The following is a 15464-nucleotide window of genomic DNA, read 5'->3' as shown; positions in this document are numbered from 1 at the left end:
CACGTGGGGCTCTGGAGCTGGCAGCACGGAGCCCGCTTGGGATTCTCTCTGCCCTTCCCCCACTCACACGGTCTCTGTCTCTCTCTCCAAAAAAAAAAAAACCAAAAAAAACCACAAAACAACACAACTTAAATGAACATAAGAGCAGAAGCTATTGGTGGAGGACCCCAATGAGTTCTGTCCCTTTGAACCCCGTTCACCTCCCCTCTCTCCCCAGCTGCCTGCGTCTGAGTCCTGGATAAGCTACATAATGACCTCTTCTACCCGGCGGCCGTTTCCATATCAAATAGGGATGAGATGCCAGAGCCCCATGCAAGACAGGGAAAATCAGGGAAAATCGAACTGTGAAACGAAGGTGCACCTAGGACCCGAGACTCAGAGACAGATGCCTGAACCTAGGCTAATACCTTACTTACATTTACTCCCGCAGGGGAAAGATGAGGCCACAGGCACCTGAGTCTTACTTCTCTTTCCTACCGACCCCCCGTCTTTCTGCCAACACCAAGTGGCCAAAGTAGGCAGACTCCATCCGGCAGAGTCACCCGGTAGGTTCGCCTGCTAGATGCGTTTTCTCCTGTGACGGTTTGTTTAGGTTCAAGGGGTGGCCTGAGGCGGTGTCCCAGAGCCCTGGACTAATACTGGTCTATAAATACTCGACAAAGGACCTGAATATGTCCCGTCTCATTCAACGCACACGAAGGAGAGTAGCTTGACGTGGGGGAGAAAGAATGCGCTCTGGAGTAGGACAACCTAGGATCAAATTCTGCTTGGGTGTTTTCTAGCTCTGTGACCTTGGGCACATTACTTAACTCCTCTGAGCCCGTTCCCTTACTTGTAAAACGAGGATAATAAAACCTACCTCTAATGACTGCGGTGTCTCGAGGCATAAACGGGACAACCATATAAAGCCCCGGTGAGGCCCCTGACGCAGAGCTACAGCTCGCCGAGAGACGGCTCGCCTTCCAGAACAGGCGATTCCGTTAAGACACCCCACGGGTCGGTTTTGGCTTTTGCTAGATCTATAGACTGTACTGTTTCTCTGCCGAGTCCTGCCAGCCAAGCCCAACAGATATTTTCCCGCTGGCCCCGTTTCCTATGTTTGCTCCCCGACCGGCTGGGGCTGGGGCTGGAGCTACTGGGAACGCACACCCGGGGGGAGCCCTGGCAGGCCCGCTCCTGGAAGGCTGAACCGGAGCCATGTAAACACTGCACTTAGCCCATGATGAAGTGTTTAAGCGCCTCAAGGACCCACAACTGACTCTACCTGCGAAAACATTCATTTCCTCCTGAAATGTTTTGGTTGCCACGGTCCGGGATGGTGCCAGAAAGCCCTTCAATCAAAAACCTTTAGCTCAGGAGCCCCGTGCAGACATGGAGGATGGACAGCTTTCTCGAGAGAACCCAAGGTGACCGCAGAGGCTGAGAGACGCCAGACCGGCCCCTTCCTCGAGGGCTTCCCCTTGCCTCAGCGTGGCGCTGGGTCCAGGGAGGTACACTTGGATCAGGGGACGGAGACGGAGCCCATGGGACACTTCAGGTAAAATGAGTATCAGGGTCCGGGAAGTTGGGATGGCCCCTTGAGTGAAGAATTTTTCTGTTTTCGGAAACACTTCACTCATGTTTTATTTAATATTAATTAATTAATTAATATTATTTTAAATGATTTTTTTTAAACGTTTATTTCTGAGAGAGGGAGAGGGCGCGCAAGTGGGGGAGGGACACAGAGAGCAGGACAGAGTACGCGAGGTGGGCTCGCTGCTAGCTGAGAGTCCAATGCGGGGCTTGAACTCATGAACCGTGAGATCACGTCTTGAGCCAAAGTCGGACGTTTAACCGACTGAGTCATCAGGTGCCCCTAATTAATTAATTTCAAAAATTAAACGTTAACTTAAGGAAAGAATATGAAAACCCATTCTTTTTTTTTTTTTTAATTTTTTTAACGCTTATTTTTTTTTTTGAGAGACAGAGAGAGAGAGAGAGAGAGAGAGAGAGAGGGATATGGAGTGTGAGCAGGGGAGGGGCACAGAGAGAGGGAGACACAGAATCCGAAGCAGGCTCCAGGCTCTGAGCTGTCAGCACATTGCCGGATGTGGGGCTTGGGCACCAACTGAGAGATCATGACCTGAGCCGAAGTCGGATGCTTAACCGACTGAGCCAACTGGGTGCCCGAAAATCCATTCATATAAAGGGGTCCTAGCACTAAAACTCTGCTTTAGGTTTGCTCCTAGGGAATAATTTTACAAAGACCCAGTCGAGTCCCGGCTTAGCCCCTGCGGGGCCCAGCGTTCTGGGGCAAGGGGTTCACAGTCCAGAACTTCCGCTTCCTCATCTAGGTAAAGAAATGAAACACCCGCCTCACAGATGAAGTGGAAGAATGGCTGTCCGACCGACGTGTGAGTTATCACAGCAGCAAGGCTCCTGGTTAGACTGTGCCCTCTCTGGAAGGGCCTGGCGCCTCCCCCACCACCCCCCTGCTCTCCCACCGTCCACTGCGGGTCCTGGCACACGGCACGCACCCTGTAACTCTTTGTTAAAGAAAAGGACACTTATAAGCATAATTCACCCACCACAGGTGACAGGAGCTGAAGGGCCTCAGGGCCACTCACTCCTACTCTGCACACGAGGACACGGACGCTGCACAAGTTTGACTACCTGAGGTCTGTGAGTAAACAGGTTATGAGTCAGTGCTTTGAACCCAGGGCTCCCGGATCAGAGACGGTGAGGCCAGGCGAAGTAAGAGGAACCGCTGAAGCCGAATGACACAGATTACAGGTCAGGCCTTGTTCTAAACTATTTGCTCGTAAGAATGTCCTGGAACCCTTACAAAACCAGTGATGAAACGCAGGCTCAGGGAAGGCAAGTTCCTTGCCCCAAGACACACAGCTAGAAGGCGCGTCTGACCCCAGGGGCGTGGCTCCAATATCCGGGTCTTAATTCCGTGCTGCCCTAAGTCACTGCTCAGAGCCAGAAGGCGAGAGCCTGTAATCTGATAGGTCCAAGCTGCCTTGCTCGAGCTGGGAAAAGTTCCGGCTAAGAACAATTTTTACTAATCTTAGAAAAATCCAGAAGCAAAGAAGGGACCGAGACGAGTGCCTCGCTCCTTCGGAATGCTGGCACTTCCAGAGAGATTCTGCCATTACGCAGACTCAGAGCGCGTTAACTGTGTTATTACTTCTTTGGCCCGCCCTGCTCATCGCCAACTGTTTTCTCACTCTGGAAGGACACATCGAGGTGGAGACCAAACCTCCGATTTTCCAATGTGATACTGGCAAGGCTCTTGTTTCACACCCCCACCCCCCTGCCAGCCGTCTCCCCACAGGCCTAGCCAGGAAGGCACTCCCTCTGGGAGTGAGGGGGATCTCCCGCCTCGGCCTCCACGCTGGGCTGGCGACCAGGTAGCACTGATGCGCCATCGGCATAGTCCTTCCTCTGACCCTAACGAGTCCCGTCCCCAGGCTGTCCGAAGCATTCCCGACCAACACAGCACCGGTTCAACTATTTTCCCCCAGATGCAACATTCGTGAGCAAAGGCAAGCAGTCTGTGCAGACGTGAGGCGCACAGAGTCCCCACGGGGCCGGGCTACCCACCACGTCCGGCGCCTTCTGGATCTGCGAGGCCAGCTGGAGAGAGTGGTTGGCCGACGAGAGCTGTTCCCTCAAGGTCTCCGCCTCTCTCTGAGCCACCTCTGCCCTCTGAAGGAAATGAAAAGAGTGAGAAGAGAAAGTACATTCAGTTTAACAACTGACAATTATTACAAGAACATTCATCAATTCATGCCTGACTGACTATAATTGATTTTCCTAAACACTCAACCTAATAAATGCTAGAAAAAAAACATAGAATGTGATGGATTTTTATTTTAAACAGTACAAGGAAGAAATAATTGAGCGATTATGACAGTAATTTAACGCTAGGAGCAAGGAATCCCCTGCTGATACTAATGCTCCGGCCCACTGAATTTCCCAGACTGAATAAATACAAGTGGAAATAGAGTCTTTTGATTCAATTTCTCTCTATTCTCATAGACCAAGAAGATTTTATTGCAGGATCACTCCTGGGAGTAATTCTCACGGGTAAACAGTGAATTAAAGACACTTTGGCCGTTCTCTTCCTAAAAACACGCACAATGTTGTGGTTGTTTTCCTTCGGCAAGTATTTCCATAAACGTCCAGGGTGTAAATGTCACTTCTTTTGTGAGGGCCAGGCTTATTTCAACACATTTAACCCTTCACCTGACCAAGCCGGCCGAGGCCGGCACCCCCAGGCGGCCGGGCCCACTCGGGGTGAGGAGCCAACCGCAGGAAGGGGGCCGAGGAGGAAAGGGTGGACCCCTGTGCTCTTTGCAGGTCATTCCCAGACGAGGCGACCAATGCTACCGGACGGCAAAGCAGGATTTCCCACCGGACGAGACTGGGACACGCCAGTGCCCGCCGCCCGCGAAGGCGCCGGGGAGAGCGGCGCAACCGGGGCAAGTTACCTCTGCCCACGACGCCTCCACCGTCCCCGCCAGAACTGGGGACACAGTCACCTTCTCAGGGACCTCGCGGGGATTAGCGTCCGCCGAAGTATACTGTACACACAGCTCATCCGCAAGCGTCTCGCGAACGTGCTCGTCCCGATTCTACAATCACGAGGCAGACGGAACTCTGAGACGGGGGGGGGGGGGGGGGGGGGGGGGGGGGGGACAACGGCAGGCAGTCCTGGGCGTGCGGGCTGGGAGATCGCGCGCCGCTTCTTTCCACCGGCCTCACGTCGCGCCGACAGAAGAGATGAACGAGGAAAGCCCGGCCGAGCAGGGCTATTCTGTGTGTTTTCCGATTTTGCGGCGTGACAGCACGTGTCAACTAATTGCTGGAAGAACTGAAGGGAATCGGGGAGTGAGCCGGATCAGTGGGGCGGGCGGAGGGAGGGGCGGACGGGTCCGGCGGCCTGGAGTGGTTCTCTGACGCACGATCGTTCTGCGAAATCTATCTCTGCGCGCAAATTCGGGTATTTCTAACGGCAACAGAAATTGGTGCTGATGGCCGCCTGCCTTGCTTCTCCAGGGGCGCCCGGAGCCTCACCCCATCTAATTCACATGGCGCCTGGCCAGGCCCTGCTGAGCTCACACAGACGCCGCCCACGCTCTGCTCCAAACAGAATCCGGAGCAGCCTGTCGGGAAAGGCGACAACGTGACCGGCGTGGCGACGATAGCGGGGTGATTTCTGGTTCACTTTCTGCAGAGAGTCTCCTCTTCAGTGAGGAAGAGTTCCAGATGCGCCCCTCCGAGTTTTTCCGATAATCGTGTCGTTACTACTGAAAAGTTTTCCCTTCCTTTTCTGGTAGGCAGAACCCTGGGGCATAAAATCTCCACAACTCTGCCAGGAAGGAGGTGTTCTTTGACATGTTTCTAGTATCTCTGACTAGGAAAACTATTCCTCAGCCGAGTGGAGAAGCTGTTCCGGGAGCAGCCAGTGAGGCCGCACCACCACCCTGCCCCGCCTGGGAGTGTTCTGGAACCAGCAGAGCTCAGGCAGGCCCGGGCGACGGGTTCACGGCAAGGCTCTCATACGGGCATTTAGCTGCCCCCCGCCCCCCGCCCCCCAAGCTGGGCGGCTCATGGAACAAGGGATCTGGCTGTTGAGGATTTTCTCCTCGGCTTGTGGAATTTCTCCAGAGCTTCTGCACCTCCTTCTGTTTCCAAGTTCGTGTGCAGAGTCACTCTGTGGCCTGTCCATGCTGGTCACGGCCTTTGCTCACTTGGCTTGACTTGGTTACTTTAGGGCAGCGTTTTGACGATTTGGAGTTTTTAGGATTTGTTTAGGATTTACGCCCCGAGGACATCAAAAACAACACAACACAAAACAGTTGAGGTGGCTTGTGCAGCTAAACAGGCACAAAGAAGACTAAAAAAAAAAAAAAAAAAAGAAAAAGCAGGCCTAAGAGCAGCTGAAGGACGGAGTGGGAGCAGTCGGGAGGAATTAGTTCCTGCAGTTGGAAATTCAGGCCCATCGCCGGCGCTGAGACAGAAAAGAAGGGGCGCTGGGCTGGGTCAGTGCCGCGCGATCACCTGTTTGCAGGGCCTCCGTCTTCCCGAGGACAGCGACCCAACCGGATGAAGGGTTTCTAAGAACTGGCATCAGCCATGGCAGGCGGAAGGCGGTGGTGTTTTCTGACCCGGAACCCCAGACACGGAGCCGTGGCTGCCACGAGACCCCTGACTCCTTGTGTCCGGTGACGGGCTCCCTCGCTCCAACCCGCCCGGCTCAGGCAAAGCTGCGGGGACGAGGCCGCGGTTCTGGCTGGTAGATCACCTGGGGGTGATCGAGGGGCCACCCCGTGATGAGAACGGCGCCTCGCCAAGCCTGAGCTGCTCCCCTGAGACGCTTCCTTTGCTGGCTGTTGCTTACTTTCGGTACTTCCCTGGGAGGGGAGAGTAAACACCGAGAGCACAGGTGACTGCGAGGGAGGAGGTCACATGAATGAATGGGGACACGGCCCGCATCTGCCGGTAACCTGGATACAAACACAGAAGCAGCCGCCTCACCGGCTCTCACAGGCCAACGGAGGACCCAAGAGGTAACATGAGCCAAGGGCCTAACAGTGCCCACCTTGTGGGGACAGGGGTCTAATCAAACAGGAAAGATGACCAGACACTGTAGGCGGTCTTCAGCAGTCGCTTGGAAGGCGGGAGGTGGCTGGAAGCACTTTGTTTCAAGAATTCTGTCAGTCACGATACCAGAAAGAAGTGACAATACCCACGCGTGTGACACTGGCTGGCCCAAGTCACAGCTCTGCGTCTTGGGAAGGGCAGCCCGAACCGTGTGTCCGGGGTATCTCCTCATCCTAAAGGAAGGCCTAAGGGGAGTCCCCCCGCCCCAGCTCCTCAAGGGCTCCTGAAGGGCCCCAGGAGGGGCAGTATAAGAAAGCTTTTCCCTAAGCTCCGCCCCTGAAGTCGGACACATTAGAATGTGAATATACGATGCTGACAGCTATTTCCAGGTCTTCAAGTCTGAAAAATTTGATTCATAAAATGTGGAGGAGAGGCATGGCGGGGTGGGACAGAGAGAGCGGGCAAGGGCAGAGCCCCCGGGTGGCTGCGGCTGGTGGCGCCAGTGAAGCCTCATGGGAAGGGCTGGCGAGGCCAGACACAACCTGGTGTGGGACGCAGGCTCCAGGCCCACGTAAAGGCGGCTCTGGTTGGGCGTTCTCTAGGGAGGCGTGTCTTCTCCTCCCAGTACCATGGTTGAGACAAGTCGGAATCCAATCCGTTTCCCAGTTTACCCATTTCAGGTGTAGCCTTTGGGGGTCCCTGGTTTTCAACAGTGGTGGTGGTGTTGGGTGTCGGATCCAGTGTTCTTCCATCTTGGTCCCGGTCTTTGTGTCTTGTCCCCCTCTGTATGTGTCGCCATGAAAACCCAGGCTCGGGGCCACCAGAGATGAGCAAGTCTCTCCGGTGACCGAGCAGCCACACGAGCCGGCAATGGACTGAGCCTCCAGGTAGACCCACGGCGTCCCAGAGGTGGGCCCTGGACCGGAACAGGGGTCTGTTAGCAGGCAGCCCTCCTTGAATTACGTTGCTAAGGCTGCTGGAACGAATTACTACAAATTCAGTTGATTTTAGCAACACAAATTTATTATCTTTGTTCGGAGTCTGCACTGGGGCTCACTGGGCTAAGATCAAGGTGTGGGCAGGACTGGGTTGCCGAGGCTCTGGGGGAGAATCTGTTTTCCTACCACTCCTTGCTTCTGGAGGCCACCCAGACTCCTTGAAAGTGGCCCCTTCCTCCATCTTCAAAACCAGCCTATCACCCTGACGTGGACTCTTCTGCCTCTGGGGACCCTGTGATTATACCGGGTGCACTCACACACACCTGGGTCATCTCCCCACCTCAAGGTCAGCTGTTAACAGTCTTAACCCCCCCCTTTGCCAGGTACACTAATATATTCACAAGTTGTGGGGTTTGGGAAGCGGCATCTTTTGGGGCCATTTTTCCGGCCACCATGCTCAAGGGCAAATAACCCCACATTTGGACAATTTCAAGGAGGAGGCAAGCTCTCCTGGGGGATGACCTCTCGGCCTGCTCCCCACAAGGCCCTGTACTCTGGAGGGAGGGGATAAAAGAGAGGGGGAGGCTGGCAAGGCCAACAAGTGAGCCTTCCTATGGGATGGACTCCATTGCTTTGGAAAGTGCACACCAACCAAAGTCATCCTTCTAGGCAATACCCACACGCGACTCTGGAGAACAGCCAGAACCCCAGAGGTGACCCTGCTTCAGTGGTTCTGCAGAAGGGAAGTCAGAAAGGTCCTCTATACACCAGACAGGAGATACTTCTTGCCATGTGCCCCAAGGTGGCCCTGTGCTGGTGACTGGAGTCTCTCTGTAGACCTACCTAACTCTAAGACTCCTGTATTAGGATGAGTTAGAAATGGGTTACAGACAGCGACACTAGGGAACCCGTCAACCTCAAGAAAACTTCAGTGCGGCGAGCTAACACTGTTAAACATCACACAACTCCCAACCCAGCGGCCTATCCCTTGTAGATATTAGTTTTGCTCCAAAAGACCTAAAGGCTTAGCTAAAACCGTAATAACAATTCTGAGGATAAGCATACTACCTCCTGGCCCACCCACTTATTTTAAGTCTAGGAACTATAGTCTCAGAAACTTTAAATACCTGCAAAAATGGCAGAATCTTATTAAAAACAACCTAGAATTACAAGGGCCATTATGAGGAACGATCTAGTTAGATGAGATCATTTAAGAAGTGCACTTGAAAGTCAGGGCCCCCAAATCAAACAAACAGAATAGGATACCAACTGAATTGGTGAGCAGAAGCCTCCGAAATGCTTCCAAATTCCAAAGTGGCTTCACCGAGAGGTTCGTTGCAAGAGGCTGGTTAATCACGGAACACAGGTTTATCCACTCTTGGCTTCCTTTTACGGAGGAACCAAAGGTATTTGGGTCTACCGGTAAAACACGTTTTGTGCTACACTGAAAAATTTATGAGAAAGTATGCTTCTAGAAATTATATGTTGCGTTTACAAATCTGCTGAGCCACAGAATGCTGATGTAAAAGTTCCCAATAACTTACTTCTTCATTGCCACTAGAAATGAAAAGTTTCTAAGGGTTAAAAATTCTAATATATGTAATTAAGCTACTGGAAATAATAACGGAAACATCTCCATAGGTAAAGAAAGTAAGAGGTGTGTTTTTACTCAAAGAAGGTATGAGGAAAGGAAAGGCTTTTGTGTTGAGGGAAAAGAAAGAAATTTTGGCTTAAAGTGAAGCTGTTTATTTCACAATGGGAAAGAGGGAAAACGTATGGCAAAATCTGAATGTAAAAGAGAGAGTTGTAGATTTGTGGAAAACAAGTCTTTGGAAAGAGACGGTCATGTCTGGTCAAGCCAGCTACGATTAGAATACATTTAATAAAGTTAAATGGCTTTTAACATCAAAAGCAATACGGTGCAAAATTACAATTTGGTTTTCTCTCTTTTAAAAGGACAATGTTTGGGGTGCATGGGTGGCGGTTAAGTCGCTTAAGTGTCTGACTCTTGATTTCGGCTCAGGTCATGATCTCATGATTTGTGAGATTGAGCCTCATGTTGGGCTCTGTGCTGACAGCGTGAAGCTTGCTCGGGATTCTCTCTCTCAAAAAAGATAAACTTAAAAATATTAAAAAAATAAAAAAAGGACAAAATTTTCTTGAACTATTCGTTGCTCTTTTTTTAATTCTTATTGTTTTTAACGTTTTTATTTACTTTTGAGAGACAGCATGAGCAGGGGAGGGGCAGAGAGAGAGAGAGGGAGACACAGAATCGAAAGCAGGCTCCAGGCTCTGAGCTGTCAGTCCAGAGCCCGACACGGGGCTTGAACACGAACTGTGAGATCATGACCTGAGTTGCAGTTGGACGCTTTACCCACTGAGCCACCCAGGCGCCTGGTTGCTCTTGATAAGATATTGTAAAAGGCTCTTCCTTACCTTTTAAGTTATCTGCCCGGAAAACAAAGATTTTGTGTCTTGTCAAAAATAATTTCCTGGGTCTTTATTATTAGGTCTTTGATTCCTTAAGAAAGCTGAGTCTTCTCTATTAAAAGAGCTAAGGTTTTACTTATTTATTTATGTGTTTATTTATGTATTTATGCATGTACATATTTATTTATTTTTATTTTTAAACAACTATTTAACTTCCTGTATTTGCCTTCAAGGTCTTCAGTCGTCACTGTGGTTAAATAGATGAGTAAATATTGTGTCACCGTGACCTATGATCCTACTTGACCAAGTGTTTTAAAATCTTTTGATTTTTTAAATAAACTTCTAAGAATCAAATGCTAAATGAACCCTTTAAAAAAATGTTTTTTAATGTTTATTTATTTTTGAGAGAGAAACTGAGTGCAAGGGGGTTGGAGCAGAGAGAGAGGGAAACACAGAATCCAAAGCAGGCTCCAGGCTCTGGGCTGTCAGCCCAGAGCCCGATGCAGGACGCAAACTCACAAGCCACAAGATCGTGACCTGAGCCAAAGTCAGATGCTTAACCGACTGAACCACCCTGGGGCCCCTAAATGAACTCTTTTTAACTTTCAACTAACTTTGAGATTTTTCAGAGAGGCCCTTGGACGTCTCAACAGATTTGTTCTCTCACCTTACAAAAAGGGAGATGTTAAACTACCTTGGCTTATTTGGTATGTTAAATCACAAAGGAAGTGTTGTCAAAATATAACACTAAACCTTCTTTATTTGTATAGGTATGTAAGAGTTGCAGAAATTGCATGCCATTCCTAGAAATCTGTTTGTTCTGGTATTATGTCATGATTCCAGTTATTATCTTAAAATGTCATACATCACGGAAATAACTACAATTCCTTATCACGTGAACTCTCAGCTGATCTTTAACAATGGACACTTTTAAGTCTCTGTCATTTACAGAAAGTTACTGTCTTACTCAGATGCTTTTGCAAACGTTTTCCTACAAAAGTGTTTCGTCTTCACGGGGCTTCATGCAAAGAACTTTTGACAAGTCCAGATTTCAGATAAGTTCAAGGTCATAAAACTGAACTGGGTAAGAATTTTCAGAACTAATGAGGAAAAAAAAGAAAAACCGAATTCAAGCAGAATGAGGATTAATAACAAGGAAATGGACCAGCTGAGGAGGATGACTGTAATTTTTATGACTTCCTGTTTGAAACACTGATGTTTCGTTTTTCCAGATAGAAGGAAACTTTTCTCACACACAATTTGGTAAAGTATACCTTTGTAAACAAAGATGAAACATTTACTTTTTCTCCTGAGCTGATCCCTCTGGAACTCAGAAACTTTAAAGTTTTCTTTTCATGGCAATATAATTAGTTATTTGCATAAGTTCAATGAGAACGTGTTATCCTTGTAACAGGACACAACTGGAAACATTGGCTGTATTACCAAGGCTTTGACTCACTTGCCGTATTTGAGAGAGACAGGCCTAGACTCAGATATGACCAGACAGCTTCAAGGAACTGAGGCTGACTGTATGGGCCCAATAAATAAAGCCCCTTAAAAAAAAAAAAGAAAAAAAAAAAAGTCAACCTGGTACTTTGCTTACATGGTTCTAGCTTTGAAACCATGGAGAAGCTTACGTGGTCGGTCACTATTCTCGCTGCACTTAATCAGGCCGAACTGAATGTAAAATTACTTTTGCTGGGATTATCTGTAGTGCAAAAAGAATAGGGGTAATCGCGGAGAGAAAAATGATGCTTGCACCTTTGTAGGTATCAGATTCTAATCCTGTTAATTGTCTCTGAGGTTTTGTGATAGACCCGAAAACTGGACTGGATCCTGAATACTTCTAGTTTCCTCAAGTACCTGACCCTGACCCTTGAAACTAACGTTTCTAATTTTCTCCTACCCTTCTGATTTGGAATCATTAGGAACAAAGACCGCCCCTGAGGGAGACCTGGAAGCGACTAGGCCAGGTCCTCCTGTCTGGATGGCAGCCAGGGTCTAGGGACCTGAAGCTTCCGTACGCATCTCACAGCTGAAGAAGGCGCCCCCTGGCAGCTGGTCTTGTAGGATCACTGGAGATCCTCTGCGTCAAATGACTGGGGAGAGAAGCAGTGGACATCTGTGTAGGCTGCTTCTGCCCAAGATGCTGGATGGAGACCTCAGACTTTAACCGAATGTGAAACTCTTTCTTCTTCCTTTTCATTCCTGGATCTGGCATTCGTCTGGGGAGGCAGCACCATCATCCCTATCTCCTAGGCCATTTCTGGGTTGGGGGCGGGGGGTAAACCTTTGCCTTTCAGGCTGCTGGGTTTGTTATAAAAAAAAACTCCTACCTGGCCATTAACGGCGTCACCTTAGTGGGAATGCTTTGTGCCCCGACAGGACTGATCTCTGTCTGGGGGTGGTTACCATTCTCCCTGGGCCCGCGAAGGCCTGGCTGGCTGGCACATAACTGGCCAGAGCCTTTTAGGGTTATCGAACGTGCCCCTAACTGTCTACAGACCGAGACGCCTCATTGGTCAGCCCCTGAATTTAGAGTTGGGAAGGACCCGTTGGGAGGTCTCTGTGAGTCAGGATCTGCTTCCTTCGGCTGGGGCCTACTACCCTGGTTAGCAGGAAATTCAAATGATGCTGTGACCAGGAACCTCTCCTTACTCATGAAAGTACCGGGCACTCTGCTGCTTAAGCAACAACTGCTCAGCAAAGATCCTTAGGCTCTCTGGCCAAGGTTGTTCTGGTAAGACAATAGGCCTTGATCATGTTCTGGCGGAACGAGGGGTCCGTGCTGGGGTCAACGTCACTCATGCACCTGGATGAACACTTCAGGGAAAGCAGAAACTCATTTACATAAAACCACAGTGGAGCAAGCCGCCAGGCTTAGACAAGCAACTCTTTCAACAGGATCTCTCTTTGACTTCCTTGATTTTGAGTAGTTTGGGTCTTGGGGACCACAGCTCCAAAGTGCATTCCAGACCCTGGGAATTCTCCTGCTTCTAATAATCACAGTAACTTCCCTGGTGCGCTGTCTTCCCTCAAGTTTTAAACGCATGTTCAAAACCACTAACCGCCAAGCAAATGATCTCGCAAAGACTGGAATGAATGTCAGGAAAGGAACAAAGAGAATGACCCACGGAGAAACCGTGAGCCTGAGGTCGTGACCCTGTGACCACCATAGGAATTCTGCAAAAACACCATGACCTGGGAATGTCGCACAGATCAAAGCTGCGAGAACGACAGAGTGGTGGCTCAAAATGGCACTGACGCCTTAAATTTCGATCGCGTCTCTCAGGATGAGGGTCTGATCGAAAGGGGGGAATTTTGCTGGAGCACCTGGATGGCTCAGCTGGTTAAGAATCTGACTCCCCATTTCCGCTCAGGTCATGATCTCACGGTTCGTGAGTTTGAGCCCTGCATCCGTCTCACTGCTGACAGTGCAGTCTGCTTGGGATTCTCTCTCTCTGCCCCTCCCCCCGCACTCTTTCAAAACAAGCAAACATTAAAGGAAAAAAAAAAAAAAAAAAGGGAGGAACTGTTAAAAAAGAGACAACAGGCCCCAAATGGAGTCCCTTGTGCCAAGCCCCAAGTCAGCAAACCAAGCAAACCAAGATCTTAACCTAGCTGCGGTGTCAGCCTCTCCTGGGAATGTGACCTTTAACCTGTCAATCGGGAATTTCCTGGTCAGCGCTAGTGAGGTCACCTGCCCACAGGACAGGCCCCTCCCGGCCCCTGCAGGAAGGTGACCTTGCCTGAAGCAATCCACTCTTTCCTTGTCCTTCCCTTTTCTGCCTAGAAAAGCCTCCCATTTGGCACAGCCTCTCAGAGCTCCTTTCTGCCTGCTAGACGGGGTGCCGCCCGATTCATGAATCCTCGGGTAGAAAGTCGGTAGGACTGAGTAAAAAGCCAGAAAGGTCTTTAAAATGTCCTCAGCGAATGCGTTTTTCCAGCAGTGTTCTCTCAGGTGTGTGACTTACTACCCTCATTCTATAGATGGGGAAACACACTGGGAGCCTGGGGGTTCGTTCAAGGCCGCACAGCTGGGAAACGGTGGGGGGGGGGGGAGGGGGGTCTGGGACTCCAGCCCAGGTGTTCCCCGCTGGAACACAGAAACCCTGGTGGAAGAAAGCGCCATGCCTTTCTTGTGGCTCTCTGCAATCTTCTCCACCCTTGACTCTTCGCCTCGGTGAAGATGAACCGGGCTTCCCAACTAGACTTCAAGGGGCGGCCCTCGCGGCGGGGCAGTCTCCTCCAGCAGGACCAGGCGGGTTAGCGGGAAGAGGGCCACTCACCGAAAGGACGTCCTCGCCGTCCCCCCGGGACTCTGTGCGGCCGGCCGCTCGCACCAGAGCCACTCGGAAGGGCTCCCAGGTGAAGGCGCAGCTGGCCAAGTGACAGAACGGCGGAGGCCCCAGACGGTTTGACACGGTCGCGAAGCACAGAGTTGTGGCTTCTTGTTCACCACGAGGTCTCGAAAGTTCTGGACCCTCACTGCCCCCTATTAAGGCGGAGCACTAATGCAAGCGCCTTGGAGTTTAACAAACAGGTGTAAGCGGGACCCGGGGCCGCCGGCCGCCGACAGCTCTTCGGCTTTTCCACGATAGAAACACGAGCGCTTCAGCGATAAAACAGCGTCAGGTCTCGGTAGAACATTTTGACTATAAACCTGGTGCAAAAATAATGTTATATGCCAATGAACTAGGAAATTGCTCCTCCTGGGGATCTCCCTTGATGGGAAAGGCGGCCGAACCAGATGTCTGGCTGCGCCTGCACGGGCGCGTGGCTCCGGCGGCCCCTCCTCCGGCCCCGCCGCCTCCTCTCCGCTGGGACCACCTCAGCTCAGGCCCGAGTCATCGCGGCCCGGATGTATCACGACAGCTGCTTACGGCTCTCCTGGCTTCCGTTCTCTCTGCTCCCATCCGTTCTCTGATGTTTCGCCAGGGTGATCCTTCTAGAACGTAAGTCCGATGCCTCGCTCCCGGTGATTCTCCGCCGTTCTCCGACAGAGCCCCTCCCCCGAACCTGGATCTAGACCCCCTCCTGGGGGCCCACTCTCCCACCCAGCACTCCCTCGTCCTAGCCTTATGGAATGGCCTGGAACCCGCAGAGCTCGCCGCGCCCTTCGGTGCCACCTGTAACACCGTCTTCCTCGTGGCCACCTGGGGAATTTTTCTCCTTGTCAACCCGTCAAGTCGTCGAGCGCGATCCCTCCTTCTGTTCCTCTGTGTCTGCTCCCACACCTCACACCCTCGGTGAGGACTGGCCCGCATCTGCCTTCACAGCTCCGGTGGCAGGCAGCTCCGGGCACCTCTGGAGAGCCAGGACCGAGAGAGGGCTTCTCTACGTTGGAGTAGGTTCCCTCCGAGGGAACCTCCGAGCTTGGCCTCCAAGCCTCTAAGCTTGGCCGTGGCCGTGCGTTCCAGGCACACTTTTCCTCACAGTGTGCTTTCCAGGATATATGGGAATTCCCTGGGCATGGCCGGACTGCTGGAGACCGATGCAGAG

At 51.1% G+C, this 15464-nt stretch overlaps 1 protein-coding gene across 6 annotated transcripts in view; it reads right to left on the bottom strand.

The window, feature by feature from the left end:
* CUX1 (cut like homeobox 1) overlaps positions 1-15464 on the bottom strand; it is a 365770-nt gene that overhangs the window by 90112 nt on the left and 260194 nt on the right. For all 6 annotated transcript variants that reach the window (XM_042970907.1, XM_042970910.1, XM_042970909.1 and 3 more), the window contains one exon: positions 3589-3693. In XM_042970907.1, coding sequence (XP_042826841.1) covers positions 3589-3693 — 105 coding nt within the window. The remainder of the gene's footprint in view (positions 1-3588; positions 3694-15464) is intronic.

The sequence above is a fragment of the Panthera tigris genome, chromosome E3 (assembly GCF_018350195.1).
Source record: "Panthera tigris isolate Pti1 chromosome E3, P.tigris_Pti1_mat1.1, whole genome shotgun sequence".
NCBI classification, from domain to species: Eukaryota; Metazoa; Chordata; class Mammalia; order Carnivora; family Felidae; genus Panthera; species Panthera tigris.
The sequence above is the reverse complement of the archived record's forward strand: the minus strand, read 5'-3'. Positions and strand labels throughout refer to the sequence as shown.